This window comes from Cervus elaphus, chromosome 7 (assembly GCF_910594005.1).
Source record: "Cervus elaphus chromosome 7, mCerEla1.1, whole genome shotgun sequence".
In the NCBI taxonomy this organism is placed as follows: Eukaryota; Metazoa; Chordata; class Mammalia; order Artiodactyla; family Cervidae; genus Cervus; species Cervus elaphus.
Window position 1 is genome coordinate 22,792,735 of NC_057821.1, and position 22,870 is coordinate 22,815,604.

The following is a 22,870-nucleotide window of genomic DNA, read 5'->3' on the forward strand; positions in this document are numbered from 1 at the left end:
GTTTTCCGGTTTCTATGTGCTCACTTCCGGGCCTCTGCAGCTTTGGGTGGTTTGGGCGCGGAATGCTCTGAGCGCAGCTCCTGAAAGGATTCAATGATCAGTTTTTGTGAGTAGTGAAAGCGCTTCGCTCGCCGGTGGCTCCAGTTTGGGGGATGAGTTTTGCGGCCAACACGTTTGTGGCAAATTTGGCGGCTTGTGTTTGAGGAGTTTCAGATGGCTTTCCAAAAGGGTGGGAGATCCGAACAGGTTTGCCTTTTGCAGCCAGGGATAAACAAAGTACTGTTTGATTCGCAAAGAGGGAGTGAAGCCACGCATGTTTCCTCCCTCCCTTCCCCGAATCATCCTCATCTTCGTCCTGCTTCCTTACTCTTTCCCGCAGTCAGTCGTGGAGCGAAGTGCAGCGTTAGTGGTGAGTGCCTTGGAGCCTTAAGGAAACTGCGGTTGGCAGCGTCGCTACCCCGAGGCATCAGTTGCAAAAAGTAAGCATTGCGTAAGTTTTGGCAGACGTCGCGTTCACCTGTTGTACCCACATAGAGATTTAGATTGGTGATTTCCGCGAGTTTCAGCAAGCTGACAAAAAAAAAAAAAAAGACAACCTAGAATGCTTCCCTGTTTCCTACAGGGTAAAGAATACATTCTTTACTGCAGTATGTAGTCTGGCCGCAAACTACAGTTCGAGTCTTTCTTCTGCCCATTGTTTCTGCACATGTCAAAGCCTCTCTGAATTTTCCCTGAGCAGACTGACTTCTTTTGAGCTGTCCTGCCAGTGGGCCTTTTTTCCTCTCAGATACTTTACTTCCCTTTCTTCTGGCTAAATATTTCAAAACGTAATTCGTGTACTGCTTTTTTCTCTGAGTACCGTATATCCCCCCATGCACACACCAGTTTGAGATATGCACTCGTCTAACATTTGTTGCACTGTATATAATTGACTGTACACGGGAACTGTTTTCATATCTGTCTCTGCCTACTACTACTTGTGGTTGCTATTCAGTCACTAAATCGTGTCCATCCGATTCTTTGATACCCCATGGACTGCAGCACACCAGGCTCCCCTGTCCTTCACTGTCTCCTGGAGTTTGCTCAAATTCGTGTCTCTTGAGTCAGTGATGCTATCCAACCATCTCATCCTCTGCCTTCCCCTTCTTTTGCCTTCAGTCTTGCCCAGCATCAGGGTCTTTTCCAATCAATCAGCTCTTCACATCAGGTGGCCAAAGTACTGGAGCTTTAGCTTCAGCATCAGTCTTTCCAGTGAGTATTAGGGTTAATTTTCTTTAGCATTGACTGGTTTGATCTCCTTGCAGTTCAAGGGACTCTCAAAAGTCTTCTCCAACACCACAGTTCAAAAGCATCAATTCTTTAGTGCTCAACCTTTTTTATAGTCCAACTCTCACATCCATATGTGACTACCAGAAAAACCATAGCTTGACTGTACGGACCTTTGTCAGCAGATGTCTCTGCTTTTCAATAGGCTCTGTAGGTTTTTCATAGCTTTTCTTCCAAGGAGCAAGCATCTTTTAATGCCGTGGCTGGAGACATCATCCTCAGTGATTTTGGAGCCCAGGAAAATAAAATCAGTCACTGCTGCCATTTCTTTCCCCTCTGTTTGCCATTAAATGATGGGACTGGAAGCCATGATCTTAGTTTTTTTATGTTGAGTTTCAAACCAGCTTTTTCACTCCCCTCTTTTATCCTCATCAGGAAGCTCTTTAGTTTCTTTGCTTATTGCTTATTGCTTCAAGTATGTATCAATGAAAATAGAGCTTTTCAGATGGTCTGTGGTAAAGGACCAATTTTTTTTGTTATTATTACTTTAATTTTTAATCAGTCACCACAACTGCTACTTTTGTAAAATACAATAAAAAAAATTACTAGTCAAGTCCATGAAACATACAAGGAAGAACCCCAGTGTAAGCCATAAATTTTGGGTGATATGATGTGTCATTGTAGGTTCATGGATTGTAGTAAATACACTGCTGTGGTAAGGGATGTTGATAGTAGGGAAGGTGGGGTGGATATATTCAAATTTTATATTTAAATTCTGCTTAATTTCTCTAAAACTTATCTTAAAAAGTCTCTTTTTAAATGAATTACCAGAAAAATTAAACTTTAAAAAAATAAAGCCAGTTAGTTTTTTGACCAGACCTAACATACTTAATCCCAGGGACAGAGGATACTGGTGGGCTGCCGTCTATGGGGTCGCACAGAGTCGGACATGACTGAAGCGACTTAGCAGCAGCAGCAGCAACATAGTTAAAATTGTTTTCAAATTGCTATAAAAGTTTCTAAGTGAATATTTTTATTCTGTACTTAAAAAGACTGTAACAGTATGTGAATCAAATTTGGAGTAGCACTAAATTACATGTTATTGAACAAAGAATATCAAGAAAAATGATTAACAAAACCAAACTAAATAAGTGCCAAATGAGAGAGACCTTAAGAGCCCACAGACTTATAGAGAGCAATGAGGGAAAGTGGTTAGGAAGGTTTTCAGAAGCAGATGGCTCACAATCTGAGAGGAGGGTGGGCACAGACAGGAGAGTGAAGCTCAGCTAGAACTAGTGCATTATTTTCTTCCTGAATTTGGAATTGGAAACAGCTAGTGGGGTTGACTGATGACTTTTCCATGCAGGATCAGCTGCAGCCTGTTGGCTCAGGTACATGCACGAGACTGGCCAGTTGATGCTAGCTCTTGGTTGGAAGTTCAGCTGGAGCTTTTGGCGAGGTCCTCAGTTCCTCTCCATGTTGACTTTCATCACAGTGTTAGCTAAGTTTCAAGAGCAAATATTCCAAGCAAGGGGTAGTGGCAGCTACTAGTCTGTTCATATTTGGCCAGGAAACTGGTACAGAATCATTTCTATGATATTCTACCACTTAAACTGCTACAGAGTCTATGAGATTTAAGACAAGGGGACATAGACTTAACCTCTCAATAACAGGAGTAAGAAGGAATTTGTACCATTTTTAGTCTCCTGAATGGAGTGAGGAGTAAATCTTAGTCCTCAGTGGTTCCTTCACCTGGATGCTTTTCTCCAGTGAACAACCTGAACTCCTGTACATGGCAGCCCTTCCAGGAGAGGTCCACAAGCAAAGCTCTCATATGGTTGGTTTCTAATTAGGGGAAGTAAAGGGCATGAGTGTTCAGTTAAGAGAATTAGACATTTCAAGAATGAAGCAGAGGAGACTGGTGTAGTATAAGGTACCACATTGTTCAAGAGCAGAGTAAAGTGTATTTTAGCTTCCACTGTGTTTTGTGAATGTGAGAGTTGGACCATAAAGAAGGCTGAGTGCTGAAGTGTTGATGCTTTTGAACTGCGGTGTTGTAGAAGACTCTTGAGAGTCCCTTGGACTGCAGGGAGATCAAAGCAGTCAATCCTAAAGGAAATCAATGCTGATTGTTCATTGGAGGGACTGATGCTGAGGCTGAAGCTCCAATACTTTGGTCACTTGATGCAAAGAGCTGACTCATTGGAAAAGACCCTGATACTGGGAAAGATTGAAGGCAGGAGAAGGGCACGACAGAGGACGAGATGCTTAGATGGCATCACCGACTCAGTGGACGTGAGTTTGAGCAAGCTCCGGGAGATGGTGAAGGACAGGGAAGCCTGGCATTCTGCAGTCCATGTGCTTGCAAAGAGTCGGACACAACTGAGCAACTGAACAACAAGTGTGTTTTGCAACTGATTTGACATGTAGTCCCTAAGTATGGTTCATGATCTCTCAGTTGATTCTTTCCCACCATTTTGGGGGTGAGGGGAAAGTTTGAACTTTTCCTTTTAAAATTTGAGGGAATAGATTTATCCAGAGTACATACTTTTGTCTGTCTCTAAATCTGCATATATTACTGTATTAACATAATTAACTTTGAATTTTTAGAAAAGAAATGTGACTGATTTATCTATATATCTACTTGTGTGTGTGTGTATGTAATGTACACACCACACATATTTGAGGGGGCAGTGTGTGCATGTCCACATACTGTACCTAACGGGTACCTAACTCTAAACTGTCTACTCCTTATGGTCTAATGCAGAAATGAATATTTTATTCCTCTGTTTCTTTTAGCAGAGATGAGTTTGGTGTGAAGAACCTTTGTTATAATTCTTGCAACCTAGCAAGAATTATATCTTAAATTCTTAAGAAGGAATTTGCCACATGAATTTCCACGGTGTAGACTCATGGTATAATCCTAAAAGTTATCTCCTCCCATCCTTGGCGTAAATCTGTCTCTGTGTGTGCTGAGTCACATTGAATCATGAATCCATTAAACCTAAAATAAGACCTGAATGTTACTCCGAGTTGACGTTATCTGTAACCAGAAAAAAAACAATTCAGCACTTTATATTTCCCTTTTCTTGGATTTTAGCATGGAGATAACATTACTGTATGGGGGAGTATAAAGTAAGAAATGTGAAAGTGGTCTTATATGACTTTTTAAGGCCATGCAAATGTCAGAAATTTTTTAATGAAATTGAATTAGACATCTTTAATGAGAACCAACATTATTTATTTTAAAATATGTTTAAATGATTTAAAAACACACAATACTATCCCCAAACTATCGTTCTGATTGTTCAAAGGCAAATTTGGAACATTTATAAGTAGTCTTTTTAACAAAATATTTGTAATAAAACAAGTCTTAAGCATTTTTCTGTGTCCTTTTCATCTTTACAGATTTGAAACACTGTTACAATTGTTCCCTTTAAATCAAGATGTCTAGCAAAGCAAATGCTTCCAAGAAAAAGTCTCAACAGTTAAAAAGAAATCCAAAAAGAAAAATTGATGAAGAAGCAGAAATATCAGAGAATAAGGTAATCATTCAGGACTCATTCAAAGAGTTTATCATTCAGGACTCTGGTAAAAATATCATCTGTTCTGTACAAAGGAGTATGTGAAGACTAAAGGTCAGCTTTACTACAAATTATAGTAATTTATATTCCATATATATGGTTATGGGGAGCTGCTGCAACATGATTTATAAAAAGTTGCAGGTAAAGATTTTTTACTTCTTTTCTAAAATATTAATCAGAAAATTCTTTGGGGAAGATGCTATGGGACATTGCTAAGGTGTTCAAATAGGAATAGTGGTAATAAAGTGTATAGATTCTATGGCATTCATATATTAAAAGACAAGAGAATCTGTCAGTTGGTGGAGATTTTTATTTACATAGAGAAAAATTAGTTGGAGAGGAATTAGCTTCTTCCTGCCATAATTTTGTGCCTCTCTTATAAAAGAAATAATCAGCATTTTTTTCTCTGTATTAGGCAATGCCTATATTTTTTGTTTTGCAGGAAAAGTATTTAACACTATTTCACAGGCAAAATGAGTAATGATTTCTTTAAAACATTCTTTAGCACCATATGAAAATCTGTTATACATCATCACTGTTGTTCGGGAGTTGCTTTAGTGTATCCTCCACTTGTGATAAATACACACCTTTTTCTGTAGAAGTAGCAATATACTTTTTTCATCTTTCCAGAAGGTATATGAATTCACTCCAACATACATGACAAATCTATTGCAAAAGCAGTATATTTTTATCTAGTGCTTAATTGTGTGTGCATGTTTCTGTGTTTTTCTCTCTAGGTTAGAAACACAGTGAAAAAAAATAAAAATCATCCAAAACATCTGTCTTCTGAAGGTATTTCTTTTCTATGTTTTGTTTCACCATATCTTTCTCAAGCTGTATCTATTTATGAAAAAGTTCTCAGCATCATGTTTATGAATTCTGCATAAGCAAAACATAGTAATAAATGGTAGCATTCTCATTTTTGCAAGAATACAAAAATGCTGATTAGTAGTGCTGGTTAGTCAGATACCTAGGCCAGCTGAAATTTTATTTACCACCACTATCAAAATACAGTATGAGTTTCTAAATTGAAAGGAACTAGAGAAGTTCAAAGTATACAACAGTCTGACTTATTCTGATTTGTGATGTAGAGACACACCTACTGATATCTCTTTGAGACAAATATCCTGTTCTGCTACCCCTGTTTAGGTTAGATTGGAGCTAAGTTTGTCTAGAGTGAATTTGTTTGGAGTGATCATCTTTACTTAAAGATCACTTCATCATGGAAGAATTTTCTAGCTCCTCACCCAGGAACAGGTTAGGTCCTCTGGTTTTATACTTACGTAATGCACAGTGCTTTTTCTTTTGTAATGCTTTGCATACCTGCAACCATAAGTATTTAATCTCCCTTCTCTCCAAAATGAATCTTCATGTAAACCAATAGTGTATCTCCTTTGTTTGTTATAAGTAGAACAATGTCAGTAACCTACCAGACACTCAGTATCTATTCTTGGTTTGGTTAATTGCCTTTGTTCCAGTTGCCATCCAACATATGGCAGAATTCATTCTCCTAGTCTTCTCAATAAGTCCTTTAATTCAGGTCATTTCTGAGAACCAGACTTTTATGCTGAATCCTAATCATTGCAGCTTGGTTCTTCATTTAAAATTGTCTTGGGTTTGTGTCTGCAATATCAGTTAATAGTATTTAAGTTAACACAATAATATATTCATATTCAACACCTGGCATTTTATGACTGTGCAATAAAAAAAGGAACAGCTAATACAGCTTTATAGTATTGTGGTTCTCATAATTCCATTGGCCCTTTTTAGATAAATTTGTCCTTGAGTCACTTTATAAATAAAAATATACACATTTCTAGATTAACCACAGTCTTTTCTTTGACCAGTGACAAGACAGACAAAGCATACTACTCTAAAACAGGTAAAGATCGCATCCAGCAAGAGAAAAACCTGGCAGCCTCTTTCGAAGAGTAGCAGAGAACATTTGCAAACTATGATGGAATCGGTAGTAATGTGAGTATGAAATTTTTTCCACCTCACTATTTTCATTTCTACTTATGTTCCTACAGACAGTATCCTTTTAAATATTATTGTCTATTTTATGGTGATACAGTGTTTTTCTCTTTAGCCTTTAGTTAAAAAAAAAAAAAGCCTTTATAAATGTCAGAAACTTGGAATTTTATCAGTGAAATAAAAATGCAATCTACATGCCCTAATCTGCTCTCTGTAAACTTATAACTTTTTTCTGTTAAGAGGGATACTTTAGGAAGAAGTTTGCTCAAATTGATACTTTACATGGAAGCTGCCAGTGCTAGAAGGAATACAGAGATAGGACTCTGCCATCAAGGTGCTGAAATCTATGAGAAGAGGCATATAAATTAGTTACAATGATATAATGTGATAAAAAAGAATTTAGATTATTCCTCTGCTTTAAATGTCCTTGATGCAAAATAAAATGATTGATTCTGCCTGGTTAGTAAGAAGGGGTACTGAAAGAAATTAGAAAAAATAACAGATTATATTAGTAATGTTTCAAACTAATATTTATTCAATCCCAATATTTATTCAATCCCTATTTTTTCTTTTCTAGAGCAATTCTGAGTAACAGTGTTAGAGAAAAAGAACAAATTCAATATCATCTGAATTTCCTAAAGAAAAGGTAATATAGTTATGCAATTAAACAAACAGTTGAAACATAATTGGTAAATATCCAGTCTGTTCTTGTGTTACCAGAACAGATATTTATGGAATATGTAAGTTTTTAATTTTGGGTTTTCGTTCTCTTGTTTTTGTTGTTTTAAGATGAATGGTTTGGGAATATGTATTCTACCCTAAGCTGCTGCTGCATGGGATTTTGAAATAAATTTAAGAAAGTTCCTAAAGAATCTGAAAATCAAAAGCACCTACTTGCAAAGTTCAGTTTTCTGTGTTGAAGTTTGAAAAAAAATTGTCAACTGTAACTCTGTTCAGCTTCATTTTAAACAATTGCAAGTTAACAGCTCACCACTCTCATTTGATACTTACCCTTTTGTGTGTTGCTTCATATTATATAACATTATTTGTAACAAGTATAATTTTCCAGGATACTACTGCTCTTTATTTCTGGCAGGTCACAGATGGAGGCTTCTTTTCAAGTGTTTTTTGTTTTGTTTTGTTTTCAAATAATTGTATTTATTTATTTATGGCTGTGCTGTGCTGGGTCTTCGTTGCTGTGTGGGCTTTTCTCTAGCCGTGGCAAGTGGGGGCTACTCTCTAGCTGCAGTCCATGGGCTTCTCGTTATGGTAGCTTCTCTTGTTGCAGAGCACAAGCTCTGGGGCACACAGGCTTTAGTAGTTGCAGCTCCGAGCCTGTAGAGCACAATCTCAATAGTTGTGGCACAGGAGCTGAGTTGCCCCGAGGCGTGTGGGATCTTCCCCATCAGGGTCAAACCTGCGTCTCCTGCACTGTCAGGCAGATTCTTTACCACCAAGCCACCAGGGAAGTCCTCCAAGTGTCTTTAAAGTCACCACTGCCAATAATTTTCAGTGACTTCTTTTTTCCTACCATCTGCCCTAAGCTGCTGCTGCATGGAATTCTGAAGTAAGTTAAGCTTAAGAGAATTTATAAAGAACCTGAAAATCCAAAGCACCTACTTCCAGCTTTCTTTTTGTAGAAGAATGTTCTGCATCTTAGTTTCCTCAGGTTTGCCTGGAAATGTTTGTGACCTAGCACTTTATTCTTGGGAAGTGTGAGCACAAATACTGCTTTTTTAAATAGAATTCTCAATGATATTAATAGTAAGAAAATAGAAAGGGTAAGACGGGATGGAGTGGATGGGTGTGAGAGTTTGTGGAGACAGGTTGAAGAGATTAAAGAAAGACAACTAGTAGTGAACTAGTAAACTGTTTACAGGAATGACAGCCTGTTAGTAAAGAAGAAGGACTGACTAAAAATTTAGTAGTTAAACTAATATATAATAAAAATGTAGGAAAAATAAATAAAGTGTAGCTATTTATGATCTTTTTAATGGTGGGGCAGGGAGCCATGTTTGGAGTGTATAAATGAGAATATTTTAGTATGTAATAGCTATTCTTCACAGCGATCACACTGGATCATCAGAAAGGATTCAATTCTGTTCAACAGATAACCTGTTTTTTCACAATACAGCAGCCGTGGGGATACGTATTTCAAAGACTGCTTATTGTCTCCTCATTTTTGCTTTCACATCGCGTGCTCGTTAGTTCCCAAAGTAGCAATACTCAAGATACTTTCCCCTCTACTGATGTGACAGAGCGTAGCCTTAGCAAATTGATTCTAATTAGAATCTGAACAAATTTTTCTCTAGCAACATTTCTCTGGGCTTCCCTGGTAGCTCAGCTGGTAAAGAATCTACCTGCAATGCAGGAGACCCCAGTTCGAGCGCTGGGTTGAGAAGATCCCCTGGAGGAGGGCATGACAACCCACTCCAGTAATCTTGCCTGGAGAATCCCCATGGACAGAGGAGCCTGGCGGGCTACGGTCCATGGGGTCACAGAGTCAGACACGACTGAGCGACTCAGCACAGCATCTCTCCAAGTATAGCTGGGACACTTGTGCTTAGAGATACTTTGTGAATAAAAGTGATAAAGGTTATGTTTCCTGGTATACTAACATATTAAAATCCTACAGTAAATTCTTTCATTTTGTTTAACCTGGTGGTAGAGGTTTAGTCTCTAACTCATGTCCAGCTCTTGAGACCCTATGCACTGTAGCCCACCAGGCTTCTCTGTCCGTGGGGTTTCCCAGACAAGAATACTGGAGTGGGTTGCCATTTCCTTCTCCAGAGGATCTTCCCAACCCAGCATCTTCCAAGTTAGTCTTTACCAAAGGAACTCTATATTTTATAATTAGTCTTGTCTCTGCTTCTGTCTGCATGTTGTCTTCATTCTTTTAGACAAGTTGTCCTCAATAGATTAGAACTGTATATATAGATAGCTTCCTGTTTATCTTTTAAGCCTTGTGAAGAAAGAGGCAAAAGAAAGCTCTTAGCCTCTTAGCTTCGGTTAGAATATTCTGGGTGATGGATTCTGATTGGCTTGGGTGATTTGCCTCTCGTATTGATTCTGTGGCAAGAGCTGTTATGATTGATATAGATTGAATCATATATGCTTTTCCTTGTCATGAAACAATAGAGTTGCTAGTCAATAAAAATTAGCCACTACACTTTCTAGAGGAACATATTTTGGGGAATTCTGGCTTATAGATATATTTATAGTTTATCTTATAAGTATACTTAAAAGTATATAGATCTGACTTATAGATATATAGATGTTGTAAATGGTGCTTAGATGTTGTTGACATAGTATTATGATAGGTATATTGTAACATGATAAACACTGGTTATATTTTTAGTTTAATAAGATTTTGTAGAATAACTTACAAATTTAGAACATTTGGAACAGTGAATGACCTTTCTGCAGAACAGGTTTGATAAAGTTTTAGAAAAAAAACTTTATAAAGGGAATCTTTATTTTACTTAAACCAAAAATTCAGACAGTTTTGTGCTTATGGGCGAATAGCTGAAGTTTATCCTGACAGTTTAATGGAAAGTATGATTGATAGAGTTTAAACAACCGACTTTTTTCTTTATAAAAATTAATATTTTGAGTAAGATCCCGGGAAGACAAATCTTGGGTTCCACTGTTCTTCTAATTGCCTGCAAATCTCAAGTAGTAGGATTTTTTTAGGATCCAGATACACTGTTATTAGACAGAAGGAACCAAATTTAGATTTTGCCTCTTGATTTCTTCCTCGTGGAACTCAAGAATCAAACCTGGGAAAGCTGTATTGCTGTCTGCTGGAAGTGAGATTAGTCACAGGTCAGTTTGTTTGGTGACTTCACCAGATTTGAAGGGGATTTTTTTTTTCGTTACTTTTTAACGAAGCACTCTAATCCCTGTTTTGTTTCTGTTAAACTCCATGGAACTAAGTGTTCTTTAAAGTCATTAAGTTAGGAAAAAATCATTAACTTAGAGCAACATACAGGCATTCTCTTTTATTGGTCACATTCTGTGAAACAACTGAGATTTAAAGTTCAGAGTCATAGTTAAGACTAACAGAATAGGGTTCCATCTCTTACCAGAAATTCACATTAAATGATAGACTTATGTACTGTAATAGTCCAGGAAACACATTCAGAAGATACAAGGAAATTTTTAGTTTATTTTAAACTATGTATAAATAATCAATTGTTAAATGTGTAAAATAGAAACTTTCCCTTTTATAAAGCAGCTTAGGTACCCCATGATTTGTGGTAAATCTTAATCAATCGAAAGACTTAATGAGGACTCATCAGGGCTTTTGGTGGGGGGGAGGCTAACCGCTAAGATTAGCCACTGTTAGTAAAAGAATATTACAGCCTTTAGAAATATGAGGGAAAGAAAAAGGGGACTGCGGTATTTCAAAACAAAAACAATACTAATGGTACTCAAAAATAAGCAGTTATGTTTTTATTCTGTTCCAAAGATTGCTGCAACTGTGTGAAACCCTGAAAGTCCCTCCCAAAAAGCTGCAAGATTTATCTCGTGTGTCAAGTCTACTGAAAATGGAAAGGGCACAGCACAGAGCTAATGAGGAAGGTCTAGCATCTTTGCAGGTATGAAGTTTGAAAAGGGAATTCATTATTAGGGGAAAGGGGAAGAGATTTAATTAAAAGTTTTTAAAATTATGTTATTCTTCTAATAACTATTACTACATCTCGGACCAGGTTTTTTATTAACTTTTTTTTTAATCAAAGCAAAACCTTTCGATTTTGGTCCTGTAAAGTTAAGACTATTTCTAATATATTTGTAATTAAGTAGCAGCCTTATTTTTTTAATCAGACTTTAAATATAATGAACTATCTTCTTATTTTTGATTAGCAAGTTATAGGAATTCATCACTAAATGCTGTAGAATTTCAAAACATTAGTTTTTCTGTCCTTCAATGCTACTTTATTGACAAGAAGAACACAATCATCATCATCATTTTTATAATCATTATAGATAACATGTAACAGGAGCCTTCTACATTCTAGTCACTGTTCTAAGCACTTTACAGTTATAGCCCTTAATGACTTAAAGAGGCCTGCGCTATATTTCTTGTTTTACAAACGTGAAAAAGAGAAATATTGGCACTTTCAGCTGAACTTTAGACAAAGTGCTCACAGTTGTGATGCAGTCCCATTAGTCCAACTTTAGGGCATGTGATTTTTGATCTTTATCCTGTGGAAGGTAGTGGGAGATAATATTTGCTGTTAGGATAAACAGCAGGCTTTTAATTAGTGGATACTTTAGCAATTAAGAAAAGCAATCTTAAGGGGCTTATTAATTAATTATTAAAGCTAAAACAGATTGGACCATATATCCATTTGCTGTTTTGAAGTAGTTTGTAGATCTGGTCTTTGTCAGCAGGTCAACTTTGTAAAGTAATACAAGGTGGTGTAAAGTAATACAAGGTGGTGATAGTTTAAACAGGGGATGCATCCCCAGTGAGTTCTAATAAGTCAGCATTCACAAATAGGTCATTCCAGCTTTTCCATGTGATTGAGAATAAAATTGGAAGGGTTTATTTGTAAGCAGCAGATCTACTTGTAGATCTGTAAATTACAGATTTATAAATCTTTACTTTATATATTGTAAACTTAATATATTTTGTAAATTTACATGTATTGTAAATTTACGTTGTTGTTGTTCAGTCACCAAGTCATGTCCGACTCTTGGAGACCTCATGGACTATAGCACGCCAGACTTCCCTGTCCCTCACCATCTGCCGGTATTTGCCGAGTGATACCATCCAACCATCTCATGCACGTTACCTTCCTCTCCTTCTGCCTTCAGTCTTTCCCAGCACCACAGTCTTTTCCAGTGAGTCAGCTGTTTGCATGGCCAAATACTGGAGCTTCAGTTTCAGCATCAGTCCTTCCAAAGAGTATTCAGAGTTGATTTCCTTTAAGATTGACTGGTTTCATCTCCTTGCTTTCCAAGGGACTCTCAAGAGTCTTCTCTAACACCACAGTTCATAAGCTCTGGCTTCTTTATTGTCCAGCTCTCACATCCGTACATGACTCCTATAAATTTATACAGTGGTGTTTTTTAGTGGTTTTCTCACTTTCTTCATTGTGTGAGATTATATTTAACTTTCATTCCAATGTTACTTTGCAAGAGTATATTATCAGTACTGTCACTAGCTTCCCCTCTTAATGAACAGTTGGGCAGCATAATATGGCTTTTTTTTTTAATTTCAGCTTTATTTGAGATATAAGTAGCAAAATGGTATGATATCTAAAGTGTACCTCATGGTGATTTAATGTGTATGTACATTGTGAAAGGATTTCCCCCCATCTTGTTAATTAATGCATCTGTCACCTCACTTTTTTTTTTGGTAAGGACATTTAAGTTCTACTTTCAATTATATAATACAAATTTAAGTTATATAATACATTGTTCTCCATGTTTTGTATCAGATCCTGTGACCTTGTTTGGCCTAGTAAATGGAGCTCACAGACCTAGAGTTTTGGGTACTCAGGAATCAGCACACTCTTTCTGTAAGGGCTAGATGATAAACATCTTGCTCTTTATGAGTCGCATTAGTTTTCATTGCACAGTCTTTTTTGTTTTTTTAACATCCTTTAGAAATGTAAAAATCATTCATAGCTCTTGAACCAATCAAAAACAGCCCATGAGCAGCTGCAGACCTCCCCAGGTACCTTTTCTAATGGTTTCTAGAAGCCATAATATATTTGTTAAGGAAGATTACTATAATTGACAGTAACAATTCTGCTTTCAGTATTTGGAAAATGATGTTAAATGTAAATACCAACCATATTGCTCATCAGGATTTCAGAGTTACTACTTCATTACTTTCGTGTGGCTTCTGTGTGGCTTATTTACTTGTTCCCTGATCCCCAGAGGCCGCGCTGTCCTTTGCTATTGCTAGGACTAGATTTGAAAGCAATGCAATACTTAATACCATTTAGAAACCCAGAAGCTAGCTAACTCTATGTGTGACCTACAGTCGTTACACCCCTGGTATTACCGTATTTATTTCATTTATTTTCTCTTTTGTTTTCCTCCATACATTTTATGTTCTTTTTATGTGAGAAACTGCCACTCATTTTCTGTTATTATCTTTGCCCTAATGTTCAGCACTTTTTCTTTTGGCAAATGAAAATAGCACTCAAATGTTCCTAAATTAGAATTTCTCTGCTATTACTTACTGCTTAAGGAATGCGGCTATACCTGCTGCTGTGAATCATTAGGTTCTGCTAAATTCACATAGGTCTTCCAGGATCTCTGATACCAGCAGCTTTGGTAAATTTTTGAGGAAAGGTTCCTGTACATCTTTGTTCCATTGGTAAATCAATCTCTAGGGAGACTTTTTTGAAAGAAAAATGAAAATTACCAGTTTCTTCCAGAAGTGTTTCAATATGTAAGATGTTTTTTAAAATGTTTGGGTTTCACTTAATAGTATATTTAATTTAAAACATTAGCTTTCTTTTTCTGATGCAGGAAGAAACAGATAAAATGGTAGCGACTATAGAGTCAATGACTGGGGATATTCACAGCCTAAAGAACAAAGTTCATGTTCTGACAAGTGAGGTGGAAGAAGAAGAAAAGAAGATAAAACAGGTAATTGTTCCAAAAAAAAAAAGTTATTACTAGAATCTGGATATAATTTTTCATTATTAGATTTTACCCAGACAGCTTTTGAGTGTAATAAGAGAAGTCAACTTTTTGAAACAATCTAGCTTTACAAAATAATCTATAGCTTTCTTTTTCTACTTTAGATGTTTCAAATAGATAGTGGGGTGCTCTCTCTTCCTGAACTTTCTCAAAAGAGTCTCAGAGCACCCATCCTTCAGGTAAGTACTTACAATTTACCATATTAACTGCATCACCAGTTATAAATTTCATATATGTAAAAACATTACATGCTGCTGCTTCTTTTAAACAAATGAAACCTATGATGTAAACTGTAAGGGAAAATTATTTTTCTCATATGATGGCATAGTTTGAACATCTCATGCTTGTCAGTCGCTGTATAATATTCCATTATATAGATGTGCCATAAGATAATTTGTGGAGAGTTTGGAAATAAATAATTTTTCTAGTACAGGTAATGCTATGTACACCTTTGTATATGCATTATTACACAGTTGTATAGTCATGGCTGTAGAATAGGTTTCTGGAAGTAAATTCTAACAGTTGCTTTGTTCATGCTTCTAATAATGACATGTAACTTTTCCTAAAATAGTATACTACGTCCTGTTCGTAGTAGGCTGCACACTGGTGACTTATCTTTTTTCACAGGTCCCCAGTAGATACTGTAGTCTCACTGTTTACCCTGGTAGAAAGTCTGTATGTTTTCTCAAAAAAATTTTTAACAAAAATTTTCCAGTCTAAAATCTACGTAGGGTGAGAGGAATGGAATTGGGCAGAGAGGAAACAGAATAATATAGATTTAAAAGAAGAATGGCAATTAGTTGATAGATAATCGCATTTGAGTGATTATTTCATTCTCTCTAAATAACATATCACTACATATAACATTTTTCATGGTGAAAAGTTAAAAACTAATTACGTGGGTAAAGTCAAAAGGTACACACTCATAAATAAGTCATGGGGGATGTAATGTATAAGCTGGTGACTAGAGTTAATACTGTATTGTACTTTTGCTAAGTTTTGCTAAGTTGCTAAGAAAATAGATCTGAAAGTTCTCATCACAAGGAAAAAAAATTCTGTAACATGTTTGGTGATAGATGTTAACTAGACTTACTGTGGTGATCATTTTGCAGTGTATACAAATATCAAATCATATGTTGTATTCCTGAAGCTAGTATAATGTTCATGTCAATTCTATATCAATAAAAAATAAAATTTAAAAAAATGAATTATTCTATCATGCCCACAGAGAGAAATTCTGATGCTAATTCCAAATCAGAACGGTCTTCTGAAGGACTTGGAAGTTCTCCATAATTCATCCCAGATGAAGCACATGTTCACCTTCGTTGAAGAAGTCTATAAAAGACTGGATGCCTCTTAAAGAGTTGTTTTGTTTTGTTTTTTTGTAGATTGTCCCATATTAATTTAATGTTTATGAATTTGTAAAAATGTTGATCTATGTGATATTGCAAAGGCTGAGGCTTCTTCAGATACGCACTTTAAAATTAACCTCTATAGATCTACCATAAGCATCTAATGTAGGCCTTAAAGACTGTTTTTATCAGTTCACAAGCCTAGGAACTCACATTTATGTTACTGTATCTCCAGTTATGTGCCCATAACCATAGTGAGAATAGCCACAATCTGATGGTTTATAATGGCTGGATAGAGCTTGTTTATCGTTTAATGCAAAGCAAGTGTGATACTATGATTTAATATATGTAAATAGTTTATAGTGCCTAGCACATAAAAACATAAACATAAGCGTTTGCTATCCTTATTGTTCTTTAGCTGATGACTTGCATTTTCTGTCTGGTCCTGTGGAACTCGCTACATCCCCAAATGCCTTTGCTCTTTTACACAACACCCTAGACTTTTTGTGGCTTCATTAAGATTTGCCAGGTGTCTTTAACTTTAAAGGCAGCATGAACGTTTTGTTTCTTTGTTTAGATTAGTGAATAAATGTTGAATATTTATTTTCTACTCTCATCAGAGCATACCTTTATTTCATAAAATTGTTAAAAAGAAACCCAAGCTCATTTACTCCCTTAAAACAAATGCCAAGCTGCCGGGAGCCATTATGGGAGATCCTGCCCATGATGAGGTCATGAGGAAAAAACCTGACAGGCAAGGCCGTCCAGGATATAAGGGACCCTCCAGGTTGTCCTCGGTCTCTACCCCACCCTATATCCTCCCCCCTTATCTGCTGTTCTTGTTTGCCCTGCTGCGGATTCTTGTGTTGCCTGCCAAGAGCTCTCCTGCTCCTCTTTCACTGAATAAAGACCAACTTAAAACCCTAATTAATAAATCTCCTGGACGCTGGTACCCTATGAAGGGGCCAGGGATGAAGGAAATGCTTCAATTCAAACCCTTTTGCTGGCATTCTGGCTTGTTTGATAAATGTGTGCTCTCATTGCAAAAATGCGCATGATTGTCCTAAACATCCTAAGCACAGTACATTAACAAAAGAAACTATTAAGCATAGGCCCCTTTGTGGGGTGAGAAAAGCTCCACAAATATGATAGCCACAAATGTGCCTGATAGAAAATAGTTTAGATAGAGATTAGCTGGCGACTTCTTGCAGGTGGTTAACTTTTAGACTAAGAGCCTGTTTTGTGCCATATCTGTTGTTTCTGCAGTCCTTCGCATTTCTATTCTGTAAAAATGTAATCCTATCTAGTTCCCATAGAGATGACGCCTATTAGAAAGAAAATAGATTAATCACAAGAAAAACAGGGTCGGCTACTGAAGTTGCTTAAGTCACACCAGGTGCAAGCCATAAAATGTTAGCAGGCCTGAAGGCCAAATGATAAGAAAGACTCTTGTGAATGAAAAGTATGTGGGTGACATCCCGTTTCTGTTGAAGGTCAAGTTGCTATAATGTTTTGAGATGACCTGTGTGTAAGCAATATGCACTTCCCCCAAAAGATGTTCTTAAGGGTATAAAGGGGCAGTGCAAAAATAAACTTCAGACTCAGCCCCGAGCTTTGTCTCTCTCTCTCTCATTCGCCGACACCGTTCATCCTGAGGGTTCTCCTGGATCCTGCTGGGACTGGACCCCAATACCAAGCCAAAAAAAAAAAAAAAATCCCTTCTTTCTAAACCTTTCCTCATTATGATAATAAGCATATACATGTGAAGATATTATCACTTAAATATATTAAAAATCATTTTTAACCAATCACAGGGTATCTGTCTGGGTTGCTTTTAAGTATTTGTAAAATAACTAATTTAATTACTTTTCTGTCTAACCTAGGATGTTTAGTCAGTTCATTTAGAAGGTGCAATAATTCTGGTGATGTCCTCCAGGCTGAGACCACCAGGAGCACAGCTTGGGTTAAACAAGTCGGGTTTAGTGCTCACTGTGGTCATTGGGGTTGGGCAGTTCAGCAAAAGGGTCAGAAGCAACATCCTGTTAGGAAATAATGGTCAAGAAGGACATTCATAGAGTTTAAGGGAAGGAAGTTCTTTGAGAAAGGAAACCTGTAGTACAGCATTTAAAGAGAACATGATTGTATATGCTTTGAACTGTCTACTGTGTGCTAGGAAAAGCAACTAAAAGAAAAAGCTTTTACAAAATGTCTTAAAACTTAAAAAACCGTCACTTGGAAGTTTATAGTCTTGTGTTCCTTGAATGCTAGGAGAGCCCCAACGCACTGATTTTTGTCATTAGTCGTGATGTTTATCATCGTTTTTGGTAGGATAAAGGAGTTACTAAGTCTACTGTTCTGTCAGAACATCTGTTCAACAGGTGATTGAAAGTCAGCAGGAATTTCAGTTCACCACTGTTGCTAAGTGACAGTTCTTTATCACACATAAACTGGTCATACTACCCTCTTATAGCTTAGAAATGGAGAAGGAAATGGCAACTCACTCCAGTATTCTTGCCTAGAGAATCCTGTGGACAGAGGAGCCTGGTGGGCTGCTGTCCATAGGGTCACACAGAGTCAGACACGACTGAAGTGACTTAGCATGCATGCATGCCTAGCTTAAAAAAGTACATGGCCTAATTTTGAGATATATACAGTATCTTCTGGCAGTAGGCAAAATATACAATATTTTCTTCAAATGCTGAATTTTGGTGTACTCTTTGTGAAGAATTTAAGAGTTAATAACAGACCCAAATAAAATTGAAATTCCAACTATACAAGGTCCCAGTAATGCAGATGGTTATCCTCTTGAAATATTCTTATCTGTCTAAATTCCCACATACAAAGGCCATGCCAACTATGATACATGTTCTCTTCAGTGATAAGTACCGATGGCAGAAACTTCAAATTCTAAAAGATATTTTGGAACAAAGGATATATGTTATAAAAATGCAGCCTATGATAAAGCTAGCATATCAAATAAAATGTAGAGAAAATATATTATTCAGTAAATGATCTTGAAGAAACTAGCTAACTCCACTGGGGAGAGGGCTGGAGCATGGGTGCATACATACTAAGTCACTTCCGTTGTGTCTGATTGTGCAAGATATGGACTCTAGCCCATCAGACTCCTCTGTCGAAGGATTCTTCAGGCAAGAATACTGGCATGGTTGCCATACCCTACTTCAGGGGATCTTCCCGACCCAGGGATCAAACCCATGTTTCTTTACATCTGCATTGACTGGGGTGGGGGGGCGGACAGGCAGGGATTCTTCACCACCAGCACCATCTGGAAAGCCCAGGGTGTGGAGGGGTGGTGGTGGTAAATACTCCCACTTTATGACAGAATAGATTCAAAATAAATAAATGAAAAAATAGAAACTAAAAAGGATTTATGAGTGAGTTATTGATGTTAGTGTGTCTAAACCCCTACAGATCTACTCCTCTTGTAGTACTTTATTGCATTTCGCAGATACTGCATTTTTTACAAATGTTTGTGGTCATCCTGGATCAAGCAATATTGATGCCATTTTCTGAACACCATTATTTTTTAATTAAGGTGTCTACATTGTTTTTTACAGTTAATAGACTTACAGTATAATGTAAATGGAACTTATATTTGCCGTAAAGTAAAAAAATTGGTGTGACTTGCTTTGTGGTGAGATTTGCTTTATTGTGGTGATCTGGAACTGAGCCTGCAGAATCTATGAGGTATGCCTGTATTATGCATATAAACAAAGATAAAACCATAAAGAAAAAAGAATCAGTAGATCACTACATAAGACTTTGAACTTTTTAAGATAAAATTTTTTTTAAAAAATGAGCCAAAGGCACAGTACAGACTGAAAAATATCTGCAACATATATAAAACAAATAATATTTTTATTCATAAAGCTCTAAAATCCAGTAACAGATTAAATACCAATAGGAAAATGGGCAATTCTCAAAGGAAATAAGTAGTCAATAAGTATCAATACTTGAAAGATTTTCAACCTTAAAAGTCATGTAAATGCAAGTGAAGACAAAACTTTTTCAACTATTGAATTGGAAAAGACTGAAAAAGACTGAAAGGGAAAGTTGCTGAACATACAGGAAAATGGGTACCCAGTAATGCTGCTGAAGGAAGGAGGGCAAATGGTGTCATCAGGCAGGGGGCGGGGGGAGTGCAACCTGTACAGATACGTTAACAGAAACACAGCTTACTGTCAGTCTTTTAAAGTCATTATTTTGTATTAATTCTCCCATTGTCACAACTTTCAGTTGGGCATGTTTAACAAACAGGTTTTGCCTAAATATGAGACACCTGCTCAGTGACCTAAAATTAAAGGATTTACTCTCTTTAATTTGGTTGGATAGAATATCTTGGCATTGTTTACTGAAAATAAATGCAGGTGCACCTGTCAGAATTAATATTTGAGTCGTTTAGATTGGCATAGTTCCCAAACAGAAGCCTCCTACATCCTCTCAGATTTCATTCACTGTCAAGAAATATTCAGCTTTAATGAAGAAAGAAGGAAAGCAAAAACAGAAATTCATGTTTCCCATGTGCACTTTATTCTTTTTAAAGTGACTGATGTATTTTTCTGTCCTAACTAGTTTTCTTGTTAAGAGTTGCTGCCCTTTCTTTCTAACTTCACTCTGTAGGACAGTCTCTGGGTCCATCCACATCTTTACAAATGACCCAATTTCGTTCCTTTTCGTGGCTGAGTGATAGTCCACTGTATATATGTATGACATCTTTATCCATTCTTCTGTTGATGGATATTTAGGTTGCTTCCATGCTCTGGCTATTGTAAATAGTGATGCAGTGAACTTTGTGGTGTGCTCTGTGGTGACTGAAATGGGAAGGAAATGCAAAAGAGAGGGGATATATGTATATATATAGCTGACTGATTCAGTTTATCATACCGGAAAAACTAACACAACATTGCAAAGCACCTATACCCCAATAAAACTTAATGAAAACATCAAAAAGAGCTGCTGTCCTTGAATGTATTTCTTGCCATTCACCGCCACACAACCACTTTCATTAAAGTGGTTGCTGCTTGTAGAAGCCATATCCAAACACTGGTCATATTTGTTAAAATTGGACAAAGAGGAACATAAAGGAGGGACATTTTCCAAATACAACAAAGTGGGAATTCCTTGGTAGTCCAGTGGTTAAGACTTGGTGCTTTCACAGTCAAGGGCCCGAATTCCATCCCAGGTCTCAGGGGTTTAAACTACCACAAGCTGTGTGGCAAGGCCAAAAAAAAAAAAAAACAATAAAACTGTCATACTTTTTTTTTTAATGAACTTTTTCTTAACTAATAGAAACAAATGTGCCTTAAAATCAGTTTTAATCATGTCCACTCCTAAAGAGTTCCTTAAAATTAAGGTAGAGTTTCAAATGGAACGAAAGCTATATAACAAAAATAACAGTGATAAAGTGGCTGATATTTATTGATCTGTGCTACATGCCAGGCACTGTTGTAAGCCCATTACATGTATACATGTATTTATACCAATATTTAATCCTAATTATGGGGATCAAACCCCATAGTAATCAGTGTTATTCACATCCTGCATAATCTGAGGCAAAGGAACCTAAGTAACTGAGATCACTCGAATAGTAAGTGATTGAGCTAGAATGTGAAAAAAAATTATAATTTTGACTTCTTAGGAATTTGCTGATAAGCTACAAATAGAAGGTAGTTCTGAAGCTAATGAGTGAATCCTAAGAGAAAAATGTACAAATATTTGATAATATGTATTATGAATTTGTTCAGTTGGATTTCTAGAAGAAAATCTTAAATTTATCTTACATTAGAAACCTTTTTTTTCCCTTTTTTTCCTTTTTTCCTTTTAATTTCAAGAGTCAAAAGTTTAGGTTAGGGGAGAGAGGCAGGTCGGTGTTTCAGGATGGGGGGACACATGTGTACCCATGACTGATTCATGTCAATGTATGGCAAAAACCATTACAATATTGTAATTATCCTCCAATTAAATTAATTTTAAAAATTTTCATTTGGTAATGGATATTTGGTAACCTATCATTCCACTGTAGAATTAAATGTATTTGAAAAAAATTTTCTTTACACCCAAATATATATATATATAAATATGTATATTTACCCAAATTCTCCCATTTTGTGGGATTTTATGATCAATGTTTCATTTTGATTTTTTTTTTGTCTTGTTCTACCCATTCTTCTTTCTGATTTCATCACTTAGCTTCTGCTTCAGATAACCTGCATTAAAATTTGTCTTTGATGTTCTACTTGCTAATGACTGTACAGAAATAAAGTAAAAAAAAAAGTTTAGGTTAACTTGATGAATCTGTTTCAAGTTTAATTATCTTCATCCAATGCAGTTTTCCTGGAAAAGATATATTTTTCCTTTTTAGCTATTTCTTATATGGCAAAAAGCTACTATTCTAGTTAGTTCAGATGTTAAATAAAGAGCAAAGAATTTTGTAAAAATAATAGAAGTTTCTTTTCTGGAACATGTACTCTAAACCTGGGAAGAAATGTATATGTCCCTCCGAGTCCATAAATAACTTGGCCCCTGACTTTTTAAGGTTTTCTCTGATACTATACCTTATACCTAAAATAGTTTCTGTTCTATAAATAACAACTTCTGTTCATTTTTTAAAATCCATTTTCCTTAAATAATGTACAGGAAAGATTAGATTTATACAGGCCCCTTAGGACCATGCATGGGTATAGGTTGCCCTGGGTAACACCATTCTTAAAAAGTTATCAGTATACCAGGATCAAAAATGCTCTTACAGGGTCAAAAATGCTCTTACTTATCCAGTAATTGTCCTCTGAAACAATTTCTTCCAGTCACTTTCAACTACCAACTACCCACTGTATTACTTAAACCAACATCTTCAAATAAAGAATGCCCTAACATCTCTAGGTTTGATCTTGACTTTGTCAGACTTAAACATGGTAAACAGTATCCTCCCAAGTGACCACATTCAAACTGAAGTTCTGTCTCTATACCGCTGAGACATTCGTACTATTTATTATCCTAAGGCTCAGG

At 36.4% G+C, this 22,870-nt stretch overlaps 1 protein-coding gene across 1 annotated transcript; it reads left to right on the forward strand.

The window, feature by feature from the left end:
• Positions 1 to 6: 6 nt before the first annotated feature.
• Positions 7 to 16,235, forward strand: CENPQ (centromere protein Q). Its single transcript, XM_043907690.1, has 10 exons — positions 7 to 106; positions 380 to 479; positions 4,675 to 4,811; positions 5,588 to 5,642; positions 6,698 to 6,824; positions 7,402 to 7,470; positions 11,296 to 11,425; positions 14,319 to 14,438; positions 14,597 to 14,671; positions 15,721 to 16,235. Exons 3-10 carry the CDS (start codon positions 4,713 to 4,715, stop codon positions 15,850 to 15,852), a joined length of 807 nt encoding a protein of 268 aa, XP_043763625.1. The 5' UTR covers positions 7 to 106; positions 380 to 479; positions 4,675 to 4,712; the 3' UTR covers positions 15,853 to 16,235.
• The last annotated feature ends 6,635 nt before the right edge of the window (positions 16,236 to 22,870 follow it).